The 27,282-nt window shown below is 39.9% G+C and overlaps 1 protein-coding gene across 4 annotated transcripts in view; it reads right to left on the bottom strand.

Moving 5' to 3' along the window:
* Positions 1-27,282, bottom strand: part of CSNK2A1 (casein kinase 2 alpha 1) — a 54,432-nt gene that overhangs the window by 8,232 nt on the left and 18,918 nt on the right. For 2 of the 4 annotated variants that reach the window (XM_047744527.1, XM_047744528.1), the window contains 6 exons: positions 16,246-16,455; positions 13,898-14,009; positions 8,921-9,022; positions 8,356-8,406; positions 7,002-7,061; positions 5,210-5,293 (listed from right to left, as the gene is read on the bottom strand). In XM_047744527.1, the coding sequence (XP_047600483.1) occupies positions 5,210-5,293; positions 7,002-7,061; positions 8,356-8,406; positions 8,921-9,022; positions 13,898-14,009; positions 16,246-16,346 (510 nt within the window). In that variant the 5' untranslated portion in view covers positions 16,347-16,455. Of the gene's footprint in view, positions 1-5,209; positions 5,294-7,001; positions 7,062-8,355; positions 8,407-8,619; positions 8,639-8,920; positions 9,023-13,897; positions 14,010-16,245; positions 16,456-27,282 lie in introns of those variants that run through there. The other 2 variants (XM_047744531.1, XM_047744530.1) reach the window with 2 other exon arrangements.

Genomic DNA, 27,282 nt, shown 5'->3' with positions numbered 1-27,282 from the left:
CGAAGGCAGAGGCCCCTAACCCACTGAGCCACCCAGGCACCCTTCTTTTTCTTTTTTTTTTTTTTTTTAATTTTACTTATTTATTTGACAGAGAGAGAAAGATCACAAGTAGGCAGAGAGGCAGAGAGAGAGAGGGGGGAAGCAGGCTCCCTGCCTGATGTGGGGCTCGATCCCAGGACCCTGAGATCATGATCTGAGCCAAAGGCAGAGGTTTAACCCACTGAGCCACAGAGGCACCCCGACATGTCACTCTCTTAATGAAACACTTCCAGTAGACCACCTAAGTGTATTTAGGATGAAAATCAAACTTCTTGGGGTGCTTGGACGGCTAAGTGGGTTAAGTGTCTGCCTTCGGCTCAGGTCAGGATCCCAGGGTCCTGGGATTGAGTCCCACATTGGGCTCCTTGCTCAGTGGGGAGCCTGCTTCTCCCTCTACTTATGCTCATGCTCTCTCAAATAAAATCTTAAAAAAAAGAAAAAAAAAAAATCAAACTTCTTGGTTTGGCATACAGGGGTCTCCATGACCTAGCTCCTGTGCTCCAGCGAGACTTATGGTTCCTGGAAAACACCATCTCATTTTGTTATTCTGCACAATTTCTTGAATTGCTCCTCTGACTAGAAAGAATGTCTTCCATTGTCCAACCTAGACTAACTGAACATATCCCCATCTTTTGAGATATTAAAATTAGCCCTTCAATGAAGTCTTTTCTAATTATCTAAGTAGAATTAACCCTTGTCTTTAGCTTCCTGAACCTCAAATATATTTAACAGAATCTACAACTCTTTATTGTATATTTGTTTTCTACCTTTTTCTTTTTTTCTTTCTTTCTTTTTTTAAGATTTTATTTATTCATTTGACAGAGACACAGCGAGAGAGGGAACACAAGCAGGGGGAGTGGGAGAGGGAAAAGCAGGCTTCCCACTGAGCAGGAAGCCGATGTGGGGCTTGATCCCAGGACTCTGGGATCATGACCTGAGCCAAAAGTAGAGGCTTAATGACTGAGCCACCCTTTACCTTTCTTTTTCAATTTTGCACTGTAAGCTCCTTGAGGGAAGAGACTATGTAATTCACTTCTGCAATTTTTAGAATTCAACACAATGCCCAGTACACAGAAGAAAAATATTTGCGGGGTGCCTGGGTAGCTTAGTAGGCTGGGCATCCAACTCTTGATTTTGGCTCGGGTCATGGTCTCAGGTGTGGGATTAGGCCTTACATAAGGCTCCATGCTCAGAACAGAGTCTACTTGTCCCTCTCCTTCAGCTCCTCCCCCAGCTCTCTCTTCTCATAAATGAATGAATAAATCCTAAGAAAAAGAATTTGCTGAGTGAATGAAGGGAAAAACCACACAAACCATTCTTATCAAAATATATTCACAAAATCAAAAAAGAAGTAGGCAAGCCCAAGAGGCAACCTTATTTGCCCACTGTGCCAAGCAAAACAATGATCTGAAGTAGTAGTAGGGCCTGAGTAGTGCCTGACCACTCTGGCACCATCTTTCCAAGTTCACTGCTAATTAGGTACAGTGTTTTCCTTGTTTCAGTAATGAAGGAAAATGTAACAAAAGCTACAAAAGCAAGCATAGCCTTTGTATGCTTTTTCTTTTTACCCCCTTAACATTAAAGCTTCAGAGCCTTCTTTGACCTTCTTATCAACAAGCACTCCTAGATGACCATTTCTGGTCTATGGCTTCATAGACAGTACCTCAGCCTTTTCCACCCATATTCTCCGGCCCACGTCTCCTACCAGCTGACTCTTGCCATTACCTAACAGACATATCAAAACTAAACTTTTTTTTCCCTAGGATTTTTTTTTTTTTTAAGATTTTATTTATTTATTTGACAGACAGATCACAAGTAGGCAGAGAGAGAGGCAGAGGGAGGGGGGAAGCAGGCTCCCCGCTGAGCAGAGAGCCCGAAGTGGGGCTCGATCCCAGGACCCTAGGATCATGACCTGAGCCGTAGGCAGAGGCTTAACCCACTGAGCCACCCAGGCGCCCTTTTTAAAATTTCTTATTTTATTTTATTTGTTATTTTTATTTTTTAAAGATTTTTACTTTTTTGAGAGGAAGAGAGCACAAACGGGGAGAAGCAGACTCCCATGGAGCAGGGAGCCCAACTAGGGCTTGACCCCAGGACCCTGAGGTCATGACCTGAGCTGAAGTCAGTTACTGAACTGACTGAGCCACCAAGGCGCCTGCTCCAAAACCAAACCTTTGATTATTCCCTGCATATTCAGGTCAAAATTTTCACCCTGGATTCTTGTTTCCCTTACACTGCACTGCAACTATCAATTGTCTGTCAACTGACTCTAGCATATTCTAACCAAAGTTATCACATCCACTGCCATCACGACCTCTCATCTGACTTACTGCAATAGCCCTTTTTCCTAACTGGTCTCCTTGCTTTCACTCCTGTCCTCTACCTCTATTCTCTACAGAGCAAAAAGCTGTATATCCTTCACCCAATTTCCCCTAAGGGTAACATCTTGCATAACTACAGTACAATATAAAAACATACTGGCACAATTCAGACAGATATTATTTTCCAGTTTTACAGGCATATAGTTCTTTGCAACTTTATCAATGCGCAGACTCACAGAACAGAGCTGTTTCATCACCACAGGTGTCCCTTGTGCTATCCCTTCCCCCTCACTTCCTAACTCCTAGGGAAACCCCTGTTCTCAAGCTCCAATCTTGTTGTTTTGAAAATGGACTCATTAGTTTAACTTTTTGACTGCTTTTCCCTCCTCAGCATGAAATCTACAAAGTTGTTCATTATCACTAGGTTCTATCCTCTTTTTTCTCTTTAAAGATTAGAGAAAGAGAGAGACAGAGAGAGATCGTGCATGCATGAGTGGGGGGAAGGGTAGAGGGAGAATCAGACTCCCAGATGACTGGCTTGATCCCAGGATGCCGATATCATGACCTGAGCTGAAGGCAGACACCCAACCAACTGAGCCACCCAGGTGACCCAATCTGGCATTTTTCAAAATGGCTGTGCCAATCCATGTTCCCACCAGCAATGCATGAGACTTTTTCTGCATCCTTGCCAGTATGTGGTATTGCCATTTTTAAATTTTAATTGTTCCAATAGATAGGTAATGAATGTTTTAAAATGTTAAGTGAGAATATGTTAACCTTCTGCTTAAACCCTGCAAAAAAGCTCTGCATCTTCAGAGAAAAGGCCTGACAATGATCTTTACGGTTTTACATGATCTGGTTCTACCTCTTTGATCTCATTTTGTTCCTCTCCCACCTGTTCATTCTTTTTTTTTCTTTCAAAATTTTATTTATTTGACAGTGAGAGATCACAAGCAGGCAGAGAGGCAGGCAGAGAGAGAGGGCAAAGCAGGCTCCCTGTTGAAGAGACAGCCCGATGCAGGGCTTGATTCCAGGACTCTGAGACCATGACCTAAGCTGAAGACAGAGGCTTAACCCACTGAGCCACCCAGGCACCCCTCACCTGTTCATTCTATCTAGCTCTATCTGTTTCAACATGCCAGGCATATTCTTGCCTCAAGGCCTTTGCACCTGAGATTTCTTCCATCTGGGACACATTTATTTCTGTGATTAAATGACTAGTTCCCTCCAAGTATTGAAATGTCAGCTTCCCAATGAAACCTTCTCTTTATAACCTTATTTAAAACTGCAATACCCTCCACAGTTCCCTATTCATGATTTATTTCTCTTCATCACTGTTTTAACTTTTTTAGTTTTTTTTTTTTTTTAAAGATTTTATTATTTGACACAGATAGAGAGAGACCCCCCCCCCACACACACACAGAGCAAGAGAGGGAACACAAGCAGGGGGGAGTGGAAGAGGGAGAAGCAGGCTTACTGCCAAGCAGGGAGCCTGATTCAGGGCTGGATCCCAGGACCCTGGGATTATGACGCGAGCCGAAGGCAGATGCTTATTAACAACTGAGCCACCCAGGCACCCCCACATCACTTAAAAAAAAAAAGAGTATGTGCAAGAAAGCACGCACACATGCAGAAGTTGGGGAGGGGCAGAGAGAGAGGGGAAGCAAACTCCCCACTGAGCATGGAGCCTGAAATGGGGTTTGATTCCAGGACCCTGGAATCATGACCTGAGCCAAAGGCAGATGCTTAACTGACCGAGCAAGCCACCCAGGCGTCCCTCTTCCACTTCACTTTTAACCTTTCTATCCCATCATCCTCCCTCAAATGCAAGTTCCCTATAGACAAAATTTTTTTTTGTCTATTTGTCTCATGCCTGCATCTCCAGCCTCTAGAACAATACCTATTACATAGCGTGAGTCTAAAAGAATCATTAGCTGGTGAATAAATCAACTATGTCCCCAAAGTCTACAATGGATAGTCACCACGGCCTATAAAAGGTGGGCTTAAAGGTCACCTTAAAAAAGCCGACTATAAAGCTATCTGGTCAGTGCAGCTGTATTAAAAACATCTGTAAAGCTCAGGGACCTCAAGACACTTGCTAATAAGCAGCCGCATTTTCTGAATATTTTATCTATATTACAACGGTGTATACTTCTCACAATAACCTAGTGGCACACAAACCAAGTATTAGTATACCCATTTTACAAGTAGAAAAGGGAAGCAAATAAGAAAGGAGTTTTCCCCAAGAGACTAGTTATTTAATGAATGGAAAAGAAGCCAGCTTCCCTGCTGAAAGCTAATGTTTTGTCCACTAATCGGTTTCCTTCCTTTTTTTTTTCCTCAAAGTAATCTCTATGCCCAACATGGGGCTTGAACTTAACCCCGAGATCAACAGCTGCATGTGCTACTAAGTCACCCAGTGCCCCAAATCTGTTTCCTCCTTCTTCTTCTTCTTCTTTTTTTTTTTTTTTTAAAGATTTTTACCTATTTATTTGACAGAGAGAGATCACAAGTAGGTGGGAGAGGCAGGCAGGGGGGGTGGGATGGGGAAGCAGGCCGCCCCGCTAAGCGGAGCCCGATGCAGGACTCGATCCCAGGACTGCGAGATCATGACCTGAGCAGAAGGCAGAGGCTCAACCCACTGAGCTACCCAGGTACCCAAATCTCTTTCCTTCTTGATAGTATTCTTAGGAATATGAATATTGATTTCAATATTCTGTTAACGAGTTCACTCACTTACTAAACATTTATCAAGTGCTTAATAGTTACCAGTGAATGGACAGATGTTGAAGATGGGCTGATTAACTCTATCATACAAATAAGTAACACTTGGTAGTCTATCACATTACCTTTCTGTGCTCATGATCAATCATGACATTATGGGGCTTCACATCTCTGTGCATAATTCCCATGCTGTGACAATAATCCAGGGCCTGTACGAGGAAAAGGTAAGAAAGAAAGAGTTAGCTTGCTGAAAAGTGACTTTCTTAAAGTCTTCTCTAACTTTTTCCTCCATAGTTTTCCTTCTAGCCTCAGCCCTGGGAGTCAAGATTAGGACAATCACTCCCACGTTACTCTTCAGACACCTGTACAAGATCCCATAGTCAGGCAAACTCACAGCCTCTGAACTTCAAGTTCTATTCCTACACTGTTGTTTCAACTTCCTTTTTGTTCAAAAACACCCAAAGTGTATACCAACTGCATTACTTTCAATCTCTCCCTCTTGCCCAAAGGCTAGATCATTTTCACAAACATAGGCCCCTCAGAAGAAAACTGGTCTGTACCACAAACCTCTCATTCAAAGAACAATAATCCTTTAGCAGCTAAGAGTCCACAACAGAAGTTGGCAAACCACAGCCCATGGGCCAAATATGGCCCTGCTGCCCGTTTTTGTGAGGAATGTTTTACTGGAACACAGCCGTACCTATTTGTTTGCATATCATCTCTGGCTGCTTCTTTGTTACCACAGCAGATATAAGTAGTGTGATAAAGACCCTGTGGCTCACAAAGGCAAAAATTTTACTGTTTGTCCCTGTAACTGATTTATGACATCAAATCTGATTTGAAAACCATGTCCAATCTGAAATTAAGGTGAAATGAATGGCATAACCTTTGGGGTTTGCTAATCTCAACCTTCAAGCCAGCTGATGTCACTGGCCAAATTCTTGTCCTTCCTGAAGGGCAACCTGGGTTCTTATGGTTCCCAGGGCTAGACAAGTATACCCTTAACTTTTGAGGTCCTGCTTGCCACAGTACTGCATGAACCAACGGAAAGATCAAATATCTCTGCTGGCGTGGTTTCTTTAGAGCACTACCAAGGCTCAAATGCAGGCTTTATAGCAACCCTCATTTAGTTAAGAAACTTTAGCCACCTCTGAGCAATTTTCTCATCTATAAAGCTGATCTTAATGCTGATTAGGAGCAAGATAATTGGTGATCCCACTTTAGAAATCAAAGTCCACTCTAAGTCAGCAATCTCTTAAGAAGAGATTTACATAATCCTTAGGACAATGACCCCATGAGGACTGAGTTAGTTTACTGTTTTACTTGTTGAATTTTAAGTAAAATAAAGTATACCAGAAGCTAGCATATGAGAAATTATTTTTGTAAGTTTTAACAATTTAATTGTAACTTTCCTAAGGGCATGACAGAGCTAACCTATATTTTTTTAAAGGGGCCCCAGCTCACTTCTAAATGCTGTTTCCAAAGCATTCTAAATCACATTCCTACTGGATTCTATTCCATAATGCTTATTACCACACTGGTTCTGATGCTATTAACTTACTAAAATTTTATATGAGGAGGCCCCTTCTTTCAACATACTTTTCTTTTCTTTTCTTTTTTTTTTAAAAGATTTTATTTATTTATTTGACAGAGAGAGATCACAAGTAGACAGAGAGGCAGGCAGAGAGAGAGAGAGGGAAGCAGGCTCCCTGCTGAGCAGAGAGCCTGATGTGGGACTCGATCCCAGGACCCTGAGATCATGACCTGAGCCGAAGGCAGCGGCTTAACCCACTGAGCCAACCCAGGCGCCCTCAACATACTTTTCAAAGTCAAGTCACAGACTTTTTCACAGTTAACTGGACTATTTAACAAAAGGAAGATCAAACTAAAGATATTTAGTATTCCAGGTTCCCTTACCTTCAGAATCTCATACATGTAAAATCGAATATCATAGTCTGTTAACGTCTGGTACAATTGCTGTTAAAGACAAATGCAACAATTGAGCTCTGACAGGAAGGCAATTTCTCTTCTTTGTAGTAATTCAAACCAAGGCTTGGCTCATTTGCTACTGTTCCAAGATCTGTTTACTGGTCTCTACTTCTCCAACAGAAAACTTGCTTTTTAAAGGAGATACTTTGGGTCTTTAACACTGTATGTAAAAGTGAAGACTTACTTAAACTTGTATTGCTAAAGCTATACCCCACTGTTGGGAACATATCAATTTATATACGCAACATGCATTGATGTTATATATCTGCGATTTAGTCTGCTTTTCATTTATCTCCAGACTTTCTCATACAAGGCATTTTGGCACATACACGCCTCCTTAGCAGGGAACTAACCCATTTTTGGCTTACATAGTTATAGGCACTGTGGATTACCAATGGGTATGCAAGATGGCTTGCTGACAAATCTGTTAATTTAACAGAACTATTCCTGTCCCAATTTAAAAGTAAACTCCAAATAACTTTCCAGGTTCCAAAAAGTTGCAGATTTTTTTTACATCTACATATCATAAATGGTTAGTGATATCCTCTGACAGTTTTCCTTGAAGTTATCATTCTGATTCTGAAATAGTTTTTTTTCTGTTTTTCCTCCTCTTAGCAAAGGATTCAACCATTTATTGATATGTAACATTCTTAATACTAGACTGGTGCAAAGGCCAAGTCAAAAACCTTTACAGCTTGTAACCCAAGAGTGTCCATAGTCCTGTGCCGCACTGGAACTAGCAGTATGTAAAATAAGCAGCCCACTGGATGGGATGCAAGTCAGAGATGTGTTGTAGAGGTTTGTGTCATATCAGAACTTACACCACCCTCTCTATCCACCCCTTTTTAATATCTACACCCCAGAGCTTCAGAGGAATCCCAAGGTATAAGCAGACCTTGCTTTACATATAAAATACATTCCTTCTTGAATATGGTTGTTTTAAACTGAAATGCCTTAAAACCAGATCCTGACTGAACATGTGCTATGGTCTTTTATTACGTTTGGTATCTGTAGAAATTGTCAAATGAATGGTAAAGGTGGTGAGAAGTAAATGTACTGGTAATTGAAAAGAGCACAAAACAAATAGAAGAGCAAAATACCAAGATGTAGAAAGTGGATACTACTTGTATAGGAGTTTCTCTACCTTAAAATTTAGCATGGTAAGGATGAAAAGCTCTTTTAAGCAGATCAGAAGGAAGCTCTTCTAACAGTAACATCACTAAAAGCCTTTCTATGTGGTCTAAAAACCCAACACCTTGAAATGGTTGGTTATATATTATACCTTGAAGTCTGTGTTGTTTACGTGTTCAAAAACCAAGGCAGGGGTTCGTGACTAGGGGAGAGAAAAAGAAAACACACATTAGCAACAGCGCTGGCAGTTTTAGTGGGCACAATGTTTGCGGATACTACGTGGTGAATTTGGTAGTCCTCGCCTTAGTAGCAGGAAACCCTCTACTGCTAGAAGCCCTCCCCACTCTCATCATCACCACATTTAGGTCATTTTGGGGATGGATTTCAAACAGAAGACATGGAGCTGAAGTCTCACCAGGCTCTAGGCAGCCCGACAATGCGCCCATCGCCCATCGGCATCGGACCTGAGTTTGCAAAATGGATTAACACATTTCAGTTTCCAGTGCTATCAGTCTCTTAGCCTAGAAGAATAAGAAATAGTCTGTGGGTGGAGGTCTCTTTGAAAGAAAGACCCAAGCTAGTTAAATGGTATAACTGATTAAGCACTTTTAAAGCAGGACTTAACGGTCGAAGGGGGAAAATAAAGAGGCCAGTTGTACTCTGGGTCAAACACCAGCTCAGCCCTGATGGGCCTTGCCAGCGCCTACTATACTCACCACAGGGTCTTTTACAATGTCTGCCAGTGTGATGATGTTGGGACCGCCTCGTAAATTCTCCAAAATCTTTATTTCACGCTTGATTTTCTTCTTCTTTACTGGCTAAAAGGGTAAAAATGTATTAGTGAAATTACTTCAGAGTATTTCAATACATAATGTAATAAAAAAACGGCTTCCATATGAACGCTTTCAAGGATGGACATGTTTCAGTCTCATCTCTGAAACCCCTTCTCCTAGCCCTGTGTCACGTATTCTGCATCCCAAAAACCAGACCCTCTGCAGAACTAGCATTTAACTCCAGTTGTCAGTCTTAGCATGTTAACTTTTGAAAACTATACAAAGTAGGAATGCAAATGGAAACACTAAGATATAGCTTATAAAAATCTCCTTGTCAATTAGGATGAAACATGGACTCTTTCCATTCCTTCCTCTAAGTCTATAAACACCCCAGGGGCACCTGGGTGGCTCAGCTGGTTGAACCTCTGACTCTTGGTTTTGGCTCAGGTCAGGATCTCAGTGGTGAGATTGAGCCCCATGCTGGGCTCCGTGCTCATGGCAGTCTGCTCAGATTCTCTCTCCCTCTGCCCATCCCTTGTGCACACTCTCTCCGCCTCTAAAATATGATAAATAAATAAAATCTTAAAATAAGTCGACCAACAGCAAGGATGGCCAAACCATCTTTGTATAGCATACATAACTCTGTGGGTTAAATGCTGGCCTCGGAGTCAGACTGTATAAGGTGAATTGTACTTTCATTACCTGCCTGCTGTGTGCTAACAGCAAATTACACAAGTTCTCTAAGCCTCTCTTATGGGTAAAAATGATCAATAAGAATACATATATTTCAATATGGCTGGGACACAACCCATAATATCTGTCTAGCTTTATTGCCAATATTCCTATAAATGAACCCCTCCCTCCCTTTTAAAAAGACCACTCTGCAGAGTCCTTTGAGTGTATCTTCCACATTCCTTCGCCTCCACCCATCATTTTTATATCCGTTCTCATACAGAAATTCCTTTCATTTTTCTGAGGAGGGCTTTGGTCCCAACTGCACTTCCTCCACAAAGCCTTCCTTCTAAATAGTCTCAAGTAGTGCTAGTCCAAAAGAAATACAATGCATGTATTTAAAGTACTTGTGTGTTTTAAATGTTCCAGTAACCACATTAAAAAAGTGGAAACAGAAAAAATTTTCAATATCTTCTACAAAAATATATCCCAAATCTTATTCCAACATGTAAATCAATACAAAAATTACTGATAAGCACTTTTATATGTATTTTTTGTATTATACCTTTGAAATCGAGTGTATTTTATCTTCATAGCACATCTCAATTTGCATTAGCCACATTTCAAATACTAAGCAGCCACATGTGGCCCATGCCTGCTACCCCGGGCCGTGCAGATAGGTCTTTCCTAGGGTGTCAGTCACCTCAGACTACTGATACAATGCATATGATTCTTAGAAATTATTCTGAATATGTATCATCTCTTCATCAACAAATCAGTGGTTACTTCATGATCAACAGTCACCTGGATTTTTTTTTTTTTAAAGATTTTATTTATTTATTTGACAGAAATCACAAGTAGGCAGAGAAGCAGGCAGAGAGAGAGGAGGAAGCGGGATCTCTGCTGAGCAGAGAGCCCGATGCGGGGCTTGATCCCAGGACCCTGAGATCATGACCTGAGCTGAAGGCAGTGGCTCAACCCACTGAGCCACCCAGGCGCCCCTCACCTGGATTTTTTTTTTTTTTTAAAGATTTTATTTATTTATTTGACAGAGAGAGATCACAAGTAGATGGAGAGGCAGGCAGAGAGAGTGAGGGGGGGAAGCAGGATCTCCGCTGAGCAGAGAACCCGATGCGGGACTCGATCCCAGGACCCTGAGATCATGACCTGAGCCGAAGGCAGCGGCTTAACCCACTGAGCCACCCAGGCGCCCCCATCACCTGGATTTTTAAATACACAGTTTCCCAGGCTCACCCTAGAACTGGTGAATCAGAATCTTGAGAATGGAGCTAGAGTGCAATTCTTAGGTACTTCCTAGGTTGATACTCTAGGTCTAGGAACTACCAAACTGTACTGTAAACTTTTGTAACCTTGTCTTAAGACCTAAGCACATGGTATAGACATAAGCAAGCAAGTCTTGGATCCAGACCATCCTCAAAATCTGGCTTTATAGCTCTGCAGCTTTGGGAAAAGCACTTAAATGTTTCTGAATTTACACTTGCCTTGAAGAACTGTTGTAACGTAAATACCACAGTTAGAATAGGGGCCAATTCAAAGTAGACAATAAATGGAAACAGTTACTAATAGAGACTCCCACAGTCCACATTTAATTCAATCCACAGCACTTAGCCTTGATATTAGAACTCAGTACACTCTGACTAGGAAGCAGGCTGATGAGAAGTTCTCTCCTTTTGCTCCAACTATCAGATCTTTGTGATCTGCTATAGTATCTGCGAGATCTTTCTACCCTCCAGGGACTAACTCATCAATCTATCCCATTTTCTATTAAATCACTATTTCCCAACTGCCAGTTTATGGCAAAAAGTTACTGGTTTATGAGAAGTTTCTTCTATAGAATCCTTAAAATCTATAAACTTACAAAGCTGGTTTGTGATAGACCAGGCAGGTGAATTAAACCCTAATTTAACATGACCAATGCAACTATTCTGTCTTAATAAATAGGTGGGAGAGATTAAAAATTTTAAATACAGTTTATGAATGAACTTCATCTACACTTATAACTGTCTTTATAATTACAGTAAAGTATACAGTACAGTTAAGAAAAGACTGAGCTGAAAAAGGTCTTTTCAACCCCCTCCCCACACTCAAAACACAATGACTCCCAACAACCTAGAAGAGATAAAAATCACATAACTTTTAACAGTTTTAACAGGAAGGAAATGCAGAGATGGTATTTTCCAGGTGACCACCAATTCAATCTCCATTTCCAAATTCACGTCCCATGTATAGTCACTCGACATCTTCCATGTGAAACATTCCTTACTTGTTTCTTCCTCTTATGTTGTGCATTCTAAATCACACTTGCTCCTTCTCCACTCCCACAAACACCTATCCAAATCCTTCTTCTGTTTAGGGCCTGAAAACAGTTCCTGGGAGCTTTTCCTAACTGCCACCTTCTTCTGAACTGTGAGACCTACTATTTGTGCCTTTTATAGGACTCTAGATAACCTAACTTATCACTTTATCATATCTCTATCCATATATCATCCTACAGTTACACAGTACTTCAGCCTCCAAAGTGTACTTCTATATGTAATTTTGTATTTGATCCTCATATCAACTCTGAGAAAGACAAAGCAAGACTATCTCATTTGTACAGATGAGCAAACATCTTAGATAGGTTAAAAGTACTACCAAGGTTAATTACTTTTAGAGTTTGGATTAGAACCCACATGTTCTGATTTCTAGCCTACTTCTCTTTCTATGTGTGATTAAGACAGACATAAATACTCAAACTTTCTGGTTCCCAAAAGGTGTGCCATGACACCCTAGCAAATTCATAAGGTCTCTGTGAAATTTTTAATTTTTGAGGGAAATACCCATCAACATCCAGTATCTGCCAGATACAGAGTATACCACCGGCCTGAGGTAGTTCATAATTTCAGCATTAGGCTGAACTACATTCTTTTTGATGGTGTATTTTTATGAAGCTGGGTTTTCACCCACTGCTGTGATAAAAATCAAATATTGTACAAAAATCAATGTTGAGGGGCGCCTGGATGGCTCAGTGGGTTAGAGCCTCTGTCTTCTGCTCAGGTCATGATCTCAGGGTCCTGGCATTGAGCCCCACATCAGGCTCTCTGCTCGGCAGGGAGCCTGCTTCCCCCGACCTCCTGCCTGCCTCTCTGCCTACTTGTGATCTCTGTCTGTCAAATAAATAAATACAATCTTAAAAAAAAATGTTGAAAAGGAAATGAAGCTATCAGTGGCCAACTTATTCCAACATTTGAGAAGTTGTGCAGTGATTGATAAGTGTATGTACATATCCTAAAATTAATCAATTAAGGTTATATAAGAATAAAATTATATCTTTCTTTCAATTTATGTACAGAACATTTTAATTAGTTAAATGGCACCTACCCTAAACTAAACACCTTTTTTTTTTTTTGTTATTTGGACTTAAATAGTTAAAAGTTACTGAAACAATATGGGTGGTTATAAATTGAGAAAGTCTGGGAACTTCTGCTTCTCAGTGTCAAATATATTAAAGTTCCTATGGCAAGAAATTATATGCTAAGTTCCTGGCATATGATACTGCACAGTACAGTTGTAACTAACTTACAAGTTGCATATTGGTAGCCCATTGGCCAAACCTGGCCTACAGAACATGTTTAGAAACTCTTGAGCCAACATTTAACCATCAGGATAATTCATATATAAATTTCTACTTTCTTTTTGCAAAAGAGTATCAAGTAACATTAGACTTGCACTACTACAAATCAATTTTGAGCCATGGATGGAACACATGCAGCAGTACCCATCACTCACATCCTCCAATCATGGGCACTTCTATTAGATTAGCTGCATTGATAGCATCTGCCTGCCACTTAAAGGCCTGCATTTCTGACTCTTCATCTTTAAACAGCAGAGGTAACAACTTCTTGAAAACAAAAGGATGGACTGTTCACTAAAAATCTAGGAAATCAGAATTAGGCAAAGTCCTAGGAGAGAGAAGACTGAACCTTTACTCCCTTCTCTACCACAATCTAGTTGTAGGACTCAAATCAAATCACTTCTCTTGCTTCAGTTTCCTGATCTGTCAAATAATCTCTTCTAACAACTTCACAGGATACAATAAAATAAAGGTGTTAAAGCACTCCAAAAACCCTTTCAGATGCTACTTTTAAAAAAGGTATTTAAAAAATAATTTGAAGTACTATTACCTAAAAAAAAAAAATCTAAATTCCAAGTATCTCTGAAATTATAATCTTGCTCTTCTATACTCACCTTGAGAATTTTAACAACAACTTTTTCATTATTTGTGATGTTGATGGCTTCAAATACTTCACTGTATTTACCCCGGCCTAATTTTCGAACCAGCTGGTAGTCATCTTGATTACTGTAAACAGAAAGACTCAAAGTCACAATGATTTTAAAATTTCAAACCATTGGGCACTAATTAACTTTAAAAACTCTACTACCAGAGGGGTAAAAGAAATAAAAGGTATTTCAAATAATTTTTGTATTTTAAAAATTGGGCTATTAATAAAAAATGTGTGTTCCAAGTCCTGAAATTAGAAACATTTAAGCCTTTCAATTATTCTTTCAAATACCAAATTGTTTGGTATTTCTACTGGCATACCACACATAGCCAGCTTATATTAGGGTTTGTTGTGTGTGTTTGTGTCCAACAACAGACAGCTTTCCCTTGGAGAATAATTTTATATATTCCTGTCCTCTCATGCCTGGCCCAGCAGAAAATACGTATTGTAGGAATATTTCAATTCAGCTGCACTTTGGAAGCAGCTGATTTTTAATGGGCCTTTTTATAGGTAAGTGGCTTTCAATATATAGGCTTGACCTCCCACTTGCCCTCCAAGGCAAACCCTGAGAACAGTCCATAGAGTGTAGTTTGCAAATCACGCCATAGATCATGAACCACAGTCAGGGGTCCCTTCCTCACTTTTATCCATATTCCATGACCACTAGCATCAGCAGACGTAAAAAAAAATTATAATAATAAAATAAGGGAAATGCCAACATTTTCTCCCTGTCTCTGATTACAACTTAGATGACTTTGCTTTAGAGAATGACAAACACGGTCCTTTTAATAGGCCTAAATTCTATTTACTGCTGCTGGAGACACTGAAAATCCAATTAACAAATTAGCTATGCAATTTCCTCAAGCAGCTAAAAACAAAGTGAATGAACAGACAAGGTAAAATATACTAAGGACAATGGACGATGAATTAAGGGAGGTCTAGGGGAAGGAAGCTTTTAGGTTAGCTGAATTCTCCTGTGGGACAGGCACAGAAAACAAATGCAAGCAAGCAAATAGCACCATGCCGAAAACTCAGAAGGGCTGTTTAGAGTGTCATTTAAGCAAAACTAAGTGCAAAGCACTCAATCTGAACAGAGTGGTTGAAATTTCCTTAGCAAAACACAGGTATTCCTGGAGTCCAAAGCCTGTGATATGAAGGGAACTGTCAGAGTATCAATAATGATAGGTTCTTGATGGTATCTTTGAAGCACACTGTACCTCTTTGTGCAGAGGCAATAAACTTACTGGTAAAAATCATGGTCTCAGCAGGATGACAATATACCCTTATGCCAATTCCGGGAGATTACCTTTAACCACTTATAGGTTATGTACACCACATGTGAACAGACATAAAATGTAGCACATGGGAGCTGTAGCTTTATGTGCTTTCAAATACTTTCCTTTTTTTTCCCCCAAGTTTTTTTTTTTTTTTTTTTTTAAGGATTTTATTTATTTCTTTGATAGAGATCACAAGTAGGTAGAGAGGCAGGCAGAGAGAGAGAGGGGAAGCAGGCTCCCTGCTGAGCAGAGAGCCCAATTCGGGGCTTGATCCCAGGACCCTGGGATCGTGACCTGAGCCGAAGGCAGAGGCTTCTGAGCCACCCACTGAGCCACCCAGGTGCCCCTCAAATACTTTCTTTTATAGTTGATGTCCAAAGCCTTTTACCACAGTAAGTATGACCTCATCAATTAACTACATACATGTTAGAGGATAACAGATGCAAACATCCAAAAGAGACTGCATAGAGAATGAGGGACAAACACAGCTGTTCAGGTAGACGGCAACTGTTCAAAATGGAATTTGGGCTGAATTCATGTTACACATGGCTAAACTCATGATAAGGGCAAATGCTGATACGCGTTTAATTTTGCTTCTATCAGAAAGAGGACATCTTTCTGGAGAACTGTTTCATCCTTCAGTATCATCACGGGACAACATTCTCTGACCTCAAAAATATTTTATGTAAGAGTCTGGTGTTTTTAAAGTCTCTCAAGTATTAATTCTCAGCTAGCTGTGAAGCCTGTAGCTGAGATAAGCTGACAGGTAACTCTTATGTTACCGACCTTTTATCCAGAGTATGTGAGTCCAAGGAAAGAGTAAGAGACAGAAATAATTTTTACATGGTAAGCCAATCAAAACTCTTAATTTGCAAAGCAATACCTTGTTTCTCCACTGCAGAAGTAAACACAAATCAGGTTTCAATCTTGAGGTTTATAAATGTAGTCAGGAAGGATCCCTGATACAAATTACTCAACAAATCCATAAGAGTCAGCCCTTTTCAGTGTGCACAGTGAATTAAAAAGAAACAATTACCCCCACTCCACCACGTGTGACTCATAATCCCAGTACTCTCGGGGTCTGTGCGTATTAACATCTGTGTAAACTCTGGCCCTGCTTGGCACGGGTCCCGACATGTCAGACAGGTTGGCGAACGAAGGTGGACTTGATGTTTGGAGATCTGGTGGTCACTGTGTTCAGAAGCAGCTGGGGATAAGACCTTGTTTCAGACCTGTTTTCTTTAAACTGCGAATACAAAGTGCATAAAGGCCAAGGAATTATTTTTTTTAAAGCATATGGGAAAAAAAAATAAATCATCTTACAATAATGGCCTCAAATTAAAAAAAAAAAAAAAACACAAAAAAACCAAAACCAATAATGTTCTCAAATATACCTCTGACTCTTTTACCTGATAACAAATGACTAGATCCCCAATGTGTTAACCACAGTGTTTCCTCTAACTTGGGAGAGAAAACAGTAATCATCATCATCATCATAGTAAACCCAGGAAACAAAGTTTAAACTGGTCCTAATCCAACTCTGCAGTTGCTTGTTACCTCCTCATCTAAAGTCTGGACGTTCTTTATAACATAGCCTGGAAGGGAAAAAATGACATCAAGGATAGACCCATCTACATTACTACCATTTATACAATCCACAGAAATTACTGACTAGAACAGCTTTCTATAGCTCACTCTACAGAGTGTTAAAGGGCTTTAGAACAGTGGCAAAGCCAGGACTATAAACCTTCAGCCTGACTGTTCCTGGTTGATGAAACCAATCATCCCTTCCTGGTTGATGAAACCAGGAAGGGAATAAAGACTTGTCTTCATACTTTGAAGTTCAATGTCTTTTTATATTGGTCCAAATCATTTAGGGAATCTTGCATAATAACTCAGTAGATCCTTAGTTACCTCTTGAAAGACTCAAGTCATTAAATTTAAAAACAGAAATTTCTTTAAGGGGCGCCTGGGTGGCTCAGTGGGTTAAGCCGCTGCCTTCGGCTCAGGTCATGATCTCAGGGTCCTGGGATCGAGTCCCACATCGGGCTCTCTGCTCAGCAAGAAGCCTGCTTCCCTCTCTCTCTCTCTGCCTGCCTCTCCATCTACTTGTGATCTCTCTCTGTCAAATAAATAAATAAAATCTTTAAAAAAAAAAAAGATTTTATTTATTTATTTGACAGAGAGAGAGAGAGAGAGAGAGAGAGATATCTGAAGTAGGCAGAGAAGCAGGCAGAGAGAGGGGGAAGCAGGGTCCTCACTGAGCAGAGAGCCTGATGCGGGGCTCGATCCCAGGACCCAGAGATTATGAGCTGAAGGCAGAGGCTTACCCACTGAGCCACCCAGGTACTCCCAGACATTTCCTCTTGATTTATTTAATATAGGAGCAAGCTTAATAAAAACTGGGAGAAGACAGTAATATATATTGCCTCAAATAATGCAATATTTGACATAGAAGGAAAAGTGGTGGATTTTAGAAACATGCTTTCTACCAAAAAGGTAAACTAAGTCTACCTATTGGTAAACTGTGATGTCTTCCCTAACCATTCCAATCTATTTATCTTCTTTTAACAATTCCTGTAGCATTTGTTGATTCCCTTTACTCTGCATTGATTAAAAATGTACTAAGTCTCCAGATTTCATAACCCGAGAACACATCACCTATGCAGTTTTCTGGCCCAGATTGTATAATCTCAACTGAGTTACAAGGAAGTTTCTATAAAGGGAGCGGGGAGATACACTGTACTAAAAAATATCAATATTATAAAACATTAAAAAGGCAGGCAGGAGAGAGGAGACATGACTATACACAGTGTCCTGTCCCTAGACTATATTCTCTATTGGAGCAGGGTAAATGATGTAAATAACAATACTATCATACCCACTGTCCCATGGCTGTCAGCCTCTCCTCTTCTGTCCTGCCTGCTGCTCCCTTGCAGTGTATTCAATAAACTTCTATCTCCTTTAGGGGTACATGGGTGGCTCAGTGGGTTAAGCCTCTGCCTTTGGCTCAGGTCAAGATCTCAGGGTCCTGGGAGAGAGCCCCATGCTGGGATCCCTGCTCAGCGGGGAGTCTGCTTCTCCCTCTCCCCATCCCTCCCCAGATCCTGCTGTCTGTCTCAAATAAATGAATAAAATCTTTTTAAAAAAAATTATAATAGGTAAATCTGAGTAAAGAGTTTACAGATGTTCCTTGTACCACTCTTTTGTTGAAACATGTTATTCATAAAAACTGGTAAAACATAAAATTTACCAACTTAACCATATTTTCTTTAAATAAATACAAAAATAATAGGAGCTGTAGCTAACTCCCAGCCTTGGAGGGCCAAATCATGGGTGAACAGGACATCACAAAATGAGACTTCATTTTTTTTCCTGGAAATCACCTGAGTCACATGGAAAACATTCCCCAACTTTCATTTACTAGTCTGTCTATCTCTCAGTTTTATCACCCAGTGTTCCTCTGCTTTCTTAAGGCCTTGGCATTCTCTGTGAAAAGCAGAGCAAGACTATTCACTAATGAAACTCCTGAGATTCTCAAGTACTTGTCTGACTGACTCTTACAGCTTTGTGCTTCATCAGCTGGGACCTAATTTATGAACTGGTGGACTTGATTTCCCACTGGGAGGACTACCAGCGGTTTTGCAGCACCTGAAGAGGTGCTTCACTTTACTAACATGCATACCAAATAATCTGTTTACAGTAAGAGTTGTTTGCATGAATGTTAAATGGTTGGCCTTCATTACATAGGGAGAAGAAATGCAAGAGTTCTTCAACTGTACTTCAGTAATCTCAGATAAATAAAGTGGTGTGATGAGGGAGAGTGTGATAGGCTAGGGATAAAGAGGGGGATGTGAAAAGATATGAAGGGAAAGTCATCAAAGAAAAACATTATTATATTCAGAAATAGTATTTCACTTGCAACCTCTGTAAACGTGTATGTATATTCATATACAGCCTAACATGAAAGAAAGGGATGGGCTAAATTTCTCAATTATTGGCTGGTTCTTTCATACATTTCTTCTTTTGTCCATCCCTTAAATATATGAGCATCTACTATGAAAAAAATACTATGCCAGGCCTTGGGAATAAAAGGCAGAACAAATGTGAGACAAATATGCCTTTAAAAAGATTTTATCTGAGCGCCTGGGTGGCTCAGTGGGTTAGGCCACTGCCTTCAGCTCAGGTCATGATCTCAAGGTCTTGGGATTGAGGCTTTCTGCTCAGCGGGGAGTCCTGCTTCCCTCTCTGTCTCTGCCTGCCTCTCTGCTTACTTGTGATCTCTGTCTGTCAAATAAATAAATAAATCAATAAAATCTTTAAAAAAATTTATCTGCAGTTAAGGATAATGGAAACTTACTGAAGAGGTGTTTTTTTTTTTTTTTAAAAAGATTTAATTTATTTATTTGACAGACAGAGATCACAAGTAGGCAGAGGCAGGCAGAGAGAGAGAGGAGGAAGCAGGCTTCCCGTGGAGCAGAGAGCCCGATGTGGGGCTCGATCCCAGGACCCCTGGATCATGACCTGAGCCGAAGACAGAGGCTTAACCCACTGAGCCACCCAGGCGCCCCTCACTGAAGAGTTTTAAGCAGAAAAGTGACCCATGTGCACATTTTGAAAAGTTCACTCTGGCTGGGTGTGGGACAAGCAGATGAATAGACTTAGGTAGAAAGATGGCCATTAGCAGTAGCTTATGCAAGAATGAGGATGAAAGCTTGACCTATGGTGGTAGCAACGGAGGCAAGAGCACAAATCTGAACAACAAAATTTATGGTATAAAATCAGTAACTCTGGGTGGACTAGATAATGGGATAAGAAGTGGGAGGTGACTTTCAGATTTTTAGCTAGAGATATTTAAAAAAAAGTTTTATTTTAGAGAGTGTGTATGCAAGAACAAGTAAGCGTGAAAGCAGGGAGGGGGGTAGAGGAAGAGAGAAGCAGACTGCCCCATGCTGAACTCCAGCCCACAACCCTGAGATCATGACTTCAACAAAAAATCAAGAGTTGGACACTTAACCAAATGAGCCACCCAGGCACCCCAAAAGTACCTTAAAAAAAAAAAAAGATTTTACTCATCTATTTGACAGACAGAGACAGTGAGAGAGGGTATACAAGCGGGGAAGTGCGAGAGGGAGAAGTAGGCTTCCCGCTGAGCAGGGAGCCCACACAGGGCTCGATCCTAGGACCCTGAGATCATGACCTGAGCCAAAGGCAGGAGCCCAATGACTGAGCCACCCAGGTGCCCCTAGAAGTACTTTTGATACCACTTATGGGGGATAGAAAACTTCTGGAAGAGAACTCATAGGTCAGGTTTTAGACTAGGTTAAAATGGATGAGACATTAAAATGGATAGTGAATAAGAAGGCTGGAGCTAAAAGAGCCTTCTCAAGCTTTAAATAGCTAACCCTCCCAATTCTATGGTTAGACATTTCCTTCCCTTATCTACAAATAAGAAAACAGCCTAAATTCAGTTGCTTGGCCATGAATATCCAGGAGAGATTTGGGATTCAAAGCTTAGGTGGCTGGCCTATAAGTTTTAAAAAACCTTAATTTCCTTATTAGGCACTTAGCTCTCTGAGGTCAAGATCCATGTCTGATTTATCCTTTGAATTTACAGAACCCAGTTCAAGGCTCTGCACCTTGCAGGGTGTTCTCTAAATATTATTTGCTGATGAAATCGAGGGTTTTTTTCCCCAAAAATGAAATGAAAATGAAGTTTACTTCCAGAAGATATGGTGCCCCTATTCTGGCCATGTGGTACGCAGCTAGGAGAACCGGAAGACTGACTCAAGGACTCTGGAGTAGGAATTTCCTTTGCATATACGTTCTCTCTCAGTATCACAGATTCCTCTCTTAAATAACAGGGCCATGGTTAAGATTTGTCTTTTTCTCCCCACAAAAGTTAAAACTAAGATAATACTGGTGAAACCTTATTTTAGCAATTTTTACGAAAAGCTTGTTTAGAAATTAGGTAGAGTGTCTGAGTCCTAGATATCCTGAAGGTCAATTTTCCCATCTAGTGTTTATAATACAAGCATACCTTAAAAAAATCTGACTTACAGAAAAAGTATTAAATAACTTCCATTTTAAATGACCTAACTTCATCCTTATTGTTCTCATGTAATTGCATAAATTGTAACTTTGCACAAATTGTATAAATTGCATAAATTGTAAATTTGCACAAATTGTAACTTTGGCAGTTAATGATTTCATATGACTACTACCTAAAAAGCTTTCAGACCGATGCTGAAGACAATGGCTATATTTTGCTTCTTTAATACTTAGACTAACAGAAGCCAATTAATCAACTGAAAAATTCTGCCAACAAAATTTACCCTACTCAAGCCAGACCACACCTACAACCAAAGCCAGTTATACAGTTCTGTTTGACCTCTTCTTTAATAACATGCAAGGAAAACTCCATCCAACCAGAAGGTTAAAATGTGTACTGCCAAAATCATGTTTATCAACATAAATGGAATACAGAACTAATTAATTTCAATAAAAATTCCCCTTGTCCTCAACGAATCTCTCCCTCTAATCTCTTCTACGCCATATTTCTGTTTTTCAATCTAGCAACTAAAAAGAAAATTAGACGCTTAGTAAATGGTCCAATATCAGAAAACTGCATGTCTGATTAATCATCTGTGCCAATGTATTTTTTTCTAATGTTTCAATAACACTTTATTTACAAAATCAAATTACATGCTGGATTTGGGCCAGTGAACTATATAGATTGTGCCAATGTATTTTTATAGATGAATTCCCTAGTGGAACTGGAAAAGATTATTCTCGAACTTTAAATTTAAAAAGTCTGATTTCAAATAATATGGTTTTTTTTCTTTTAATCCTGATGTTTTTTAGAGTCTCCATCTTAAGAAAAACCCACAAAAACCCTCCCATCCCTAGATCAACCACAGTGAATGAACAAGATCTCATAATCATCCAGACAGGGCAAAGATTCCTACAGTAAAGAATGAGGAATGTGCTTACACTGCACTGACTGCATGATTTAAGACTGCTCGTTCAGGGGAAAAGCAGTTGTATAAGGAAAACAACACCTTCTTAGCCCTATTGCTGCAGAGAATGAATTCTTCCTAGCAACCAGGCAGCATAAACTGGCAAGAGAAACAGGCTTTGTAGAACAAACTCAGAGAGAAGATAACTATACTTGCACCTGGTAAAAGCAAAGACAAATCATAGAAACTTGGCTTTTCTCCCTTCTTTCCCTCTTTTTAAACAGATTTTTGTTTTTAAATAATCTCTACACCCAATATGGGCTCGAACCCACAGCCCCAAGACCAAGATTCACATACTCCACAGACTGAGCCAGCCAGGCGCCCCACCTTTCACCCTTTCAAAGTGGCACTGCCTAGAAGGCCAAATAAACACAAAAAACAGTAGTTAGTACTATCCGAATTACTTGTTTCATGTATCCATAGTTGCCCTTAATCCCTCATTCTCTCTCCCTTTCAAATTAACAGCATAATGTTCACTCAGTAAGCATTTATTAAACAATTATTATGTACCAGGAAATGTGTGGCAACTGCCAGGAAGAGATTCTTTCTCCAGGCCCTGGAAAATAAAGGGAAATCATCTCTGCCCTTGACAAAGGGTACAGTCCATCACAAGTGACCAGTGCTTGAAAGAATTAAGTCAAGGTGCTCTGCAGGCACTGAAGGGAATTTAAGTCACCCACCCACCCACTACCATTCATTCAATAAATATTAATGGAGTACCCCAATGTTTGGGGAAAGCTGCCAGGAAAAAAATAACATCTAAGCTTAGTTTTGAAGGCTGCATAGAACTATTTAGATGAAAAACAGTAAAACAAGAAAACTGTAAAGCACAAGACTTTAAACAAGTCAACAATTTTAAACACTGGGAACATTATACCCTCTGATAAGAGGCTGGCACAACTCATTATGCCCTATAAGAAAGAAGTACATCAGACTAGCAAGACCCTTTAATATCGGATTTGGATAATACTGGAACATTCTACTTGACTGTTACTAATGTGTGCCTTAAAAAATGATTAACTCGAGGCACCTGGGTGGCTCAGTGGGATAAAGCCTCTGCCTTCGGCTCAGGTCATGATCCCAGGGTCCTGGGATCGAGCCCCGCATCAGGCTCTCTGCTCAGTGGGGAGCCTGCTTCCTCCTCTCTCTCTCTGCCTGCCTCTCTGCCTACTTGTGATCTGTCAAATAAATAAATAAATAAATAAACCTTAAAAAAATATATTAACTCATAACCACTGCAATTCAGATCTCATTCTCTTCCTTTCTCTACTCATACAGATAAATTGTACTACAGAAGTCACAAAGCAAATGCCTAGAAAGGACAAAGAGCTAGGGGGTTTAGATCCATGAGAGTGTAACTAGAGCTTCTCAGTTTTCAAAGAAACCAAGATTGTAGCAGGCAATTTTCCTGTTTTCAATAAGGGTGGGCTAGATTATTTGGGTCAATCTTGCCACTGGGAACAGCTAGAGAACAGATTAAACACACTTACACTCACTCACTCTCACACATACACACATTCTCATTTTCTCACTCTTAAATAAAACAGATAAACAATTATAGTCCACAGCGAAGAGAAAATGAGAACCCAGAGAAGGAAGGAAGGAAGTCCAAAGGGTCTTTGCTGATCCCTGAAAATTAGAATTTTGTCCTGATGGAAAGCACAGGGCCCTCACAAGGGGAGGAGTCTCAAAGGAAACCTTCATAATAAGCTGACTTCAGAGGGTTACAACCTTAGGGTGAGACTAAATAGGAAGTGGAAGAGCCAGGGAAGAATTACATCCTTATGGAGGGAGTATCAGATACGAAGCTTGCTTTAAGGTGGTCCCTGGACCTGTAATGTCCAGACACCTCACATGAGTAAGCTCTCTGTTGGTGGGGAGCGGGGGGGGGGACGGGACCTTGCTATTATGGGCTTCAAATGATTCCTACAAATTATTTTTCAAATATAATATGCAACCTGTAATCAAAGATAACTAGTTACTGAAGGAAAAGACTACAAGAGTAAGAACTGGCAAAAAAAAGAACACAAAAGTCCTACAGAGTTCTGATCTCATCAAGCGCAAACTCCAAACAATCATGCTGACTATGCTTATAGAAATAAGAGACAAGCTTCAGAATATATGAAGCAACAAGATACTACAGGTTTCAAGAAGTGAAAAGAACAAAAATAGAACTTTAAAAAAGAAACTGTGGAATGGTTTGGTACACTTTTGATCAGGACTACAAGAAAAGGAAAGAATGGGGGTACCTGGGTGGCTCAGTTGGTTAAGTGACCGCTCTTTAGTTCAGGTCATGATCCCAGAGTCCTGGGATCGAGTCCCTCATCAGGCTCCCAGCTCAGCAGGGAGTCTGCTTCTCCCTCTGACTCTCCCACACTCTTGTGCTCTCTCTCAAATAAATAAATAAAATCTAACAGAAAGAAAAGGGGAGAAAATGGGACAGGGGAAAGGCAGTATTTATAAGAGGTATAATAGCTGAAAATTTCCCAGAAGCAATCAAACACAACCACATTCCAGAAGCCAATAAATTCCAAAGAGAATAAATAAAAAGAAATCCACAACATACAATAATAAAACAGCAGAAAAATCAAAGCGAAGAAGCTGAAAAGCAAGCAGAGAAGTCAGACTACATCCAAAGAAGCAACTCAGAACAGCTCATTTTCCAAAAGCAACAATGAAGCTTGAAGACAGTTTAATATCTACAGTGTGCTAAGGAAAAAAATTTGCCAAATTATAATTCTATATCCAGCAAATATCTCTAAATAAAGAAGATAAAGAACAATAATACCATCTGGAAGGTTTGTGTTGAAAGAGAGAAGAGCAAGCAAAATAAAAATGTATGGAAAAGTTCAAGCAAACACTGACCATTAATATCAGACTTTGATAAATAACGGTTCCAAGTTCCAAGTTATTATCATCTATGATGGTATCTACTTATAAAACAAAAATACAACGTATTTCAACACTAGAAAGAGGGGGGAAATGAAATGATAAAAAGAACCCCAAAAAAAGGTAAGAAAAAGAGAAAGAACCCCAGAACATAAGAAACAGTGAGAGAAAACTTAAACTGAAATATGACTAATTATATTCAACATAAATGAAATAAATTATCCAGGTAAAGATAAAGATTGTCAGACTAGATTAAAAAAAAAAAAAAAAAAAAAAAGATCCAGGGGCGCCTGGGTGGCCGAGTCGTCGTTTAAGCGTCTGCCTTTTGGCTCAGGTCATGATCTCAGGGTCCTGGGATTGAGTCCACTGGGTTCCCTGCTCAGTGGGGAGTTTGCATCTCCCTCTGCCTCTACCCATGCTCTCTCTCTGTCAAATAAATAAAATCTTTTTTTTTTTTAAAGATTTTATTTATTTATTTGGCAGAGATCACAAGTAGGCAGAGAAGCAGGCAGAGAGAGAGGAGGAAGCAGGCTCCCTCTGAGCAGAGAGCCCGATGCGGGGCTCGATCCCAGACCCTGGGATCATGACCTGAGCTGAAGGCAGAGGCTTTAACCCACTGAGCCACCCAGGCGCCCCAATAAAATCTTTTTTTAAAAAAAAGATCCAAATGAACTAGAATAATCAGAGCAGTTTTGAAAAACAAACAAACAAACAAACAAAAACACTGGAGGAATCACATAAATCTTGCTATTACAAAGCCACAGTTACTAAAACAGTGTGGTATTGGCAAAGGGCTAGAACAGATCAGTGGAACACAATGGGGAATACAGAGATAGAGCCATACAAACATGGCCTGTTGATTTTTGACAACGGTACAAAGGCAGTTCAATGGAGTAAGGGTAATATTTTCTCTAAGAGGTTTTGGAACATTTGCACATCCATATGCAAAATCATGTACTTCACCCTAAACCTTACACACATTATGTAAGAAGCAATTTCTAATGAATGGTAGACCTAAATATAAAACATAACATTTTCAAACCTTTAGAAGAAAATCTTGTGACCTGAGGACCTGGAATTAGGATTAGGCAGTGGTCTTAAAACATAATGACGAAGCATAATCCATAAAAATAAAAATGGATAAACTGGACTTCATCATCAAGTATTAAAGTATTTCTTCTCTGTGAAAAGCACTGCTTTTCAGATAGGGAAAATATATCTGTAAATCACATATATGATAAAAGACTTAAATGTATAATATAAAAAGAACTCAAAAATAAGAAAACAACCCAAATAACAAAGACAAGAGATTTGAACAGACACTTTGTGAAAGAAGATCTATGGATAAGCCTAAGAAAAGATGCACAATATTGTTAATCATTAGGGAAAGTAAAATTAAAATAAAAATGAAGGGGTGCCTGGGTGACTCAGTTGGTTAAGAATCTGCCTTTAGCTCAGGTCATGATTCCAGGGTCCTGGGATGGAGCCCCACATTGGGGGGGGTCCTTGCTCAGCAGGGAGCCTGCTTCTCCCCCTGCCTGCCGCTCACCCTGTGTGTGTACGCACGCACGCACGCACGCTCTCTCACAAATAAAATACAGATACACTACAGATCTACTAAAATGGTTAAAATTTAAAAATAAAATAAAATAAAAAGTCAATACCAAAAGCTGGTGAGGATGCAGAGTAACAAATTAATTCATTCCCAATGGGAATGCAACATGGTATGTATAGCCATCTTAGAAAAGTTTGGCAGTTTCTCAAAGTAAAACATATATTAACCGTACAACCTAGCATTCCCACTCTTAGGTATTTTTTCAAGTGAACTTAAAACCAATGCTTACACAAAAACCTATACCTGAATGTTGATAGCAGCTGTATATGTAACTGCAAAATAACTGAAATAATCAAGATGTACAACACATGAATGGATACACAAATGGTGGTACAAGCACACAATGGAAAACAACTGATCTGAAGAACATGGATGAATCTTAACTATATTTCTCTAAGTGAAGAAGCCAGATCCAAAAAACTACATACTGGGCGGCCTGGCGGGCTCAGCTGGTAAAGCATATGACTCTTGATCTTGAGGTTTTAAGTTCAAGCCCCATGCTGGATGTAGAGATTACTTAAAAACGACAACAAGCTACATATTGCATACT

The sequence above is a fragment of the Lutra lutra genome, chromosome 9, assembly GCF_902655055.1.
Source record: "Lutra lutra chromosome 9, mLutLut1.2, whole genome shotgun sequence".
Taxonomy (NCBI): domain Eukaryota; kingdom Metazoa; phylum Chordata; class Mammalia; order Carnivora; family Mustelidae; genus Lutra; species Lutra lutra.
This window is presented reverse-complemented; position numbering and strand designations above follow the sequence as displayed.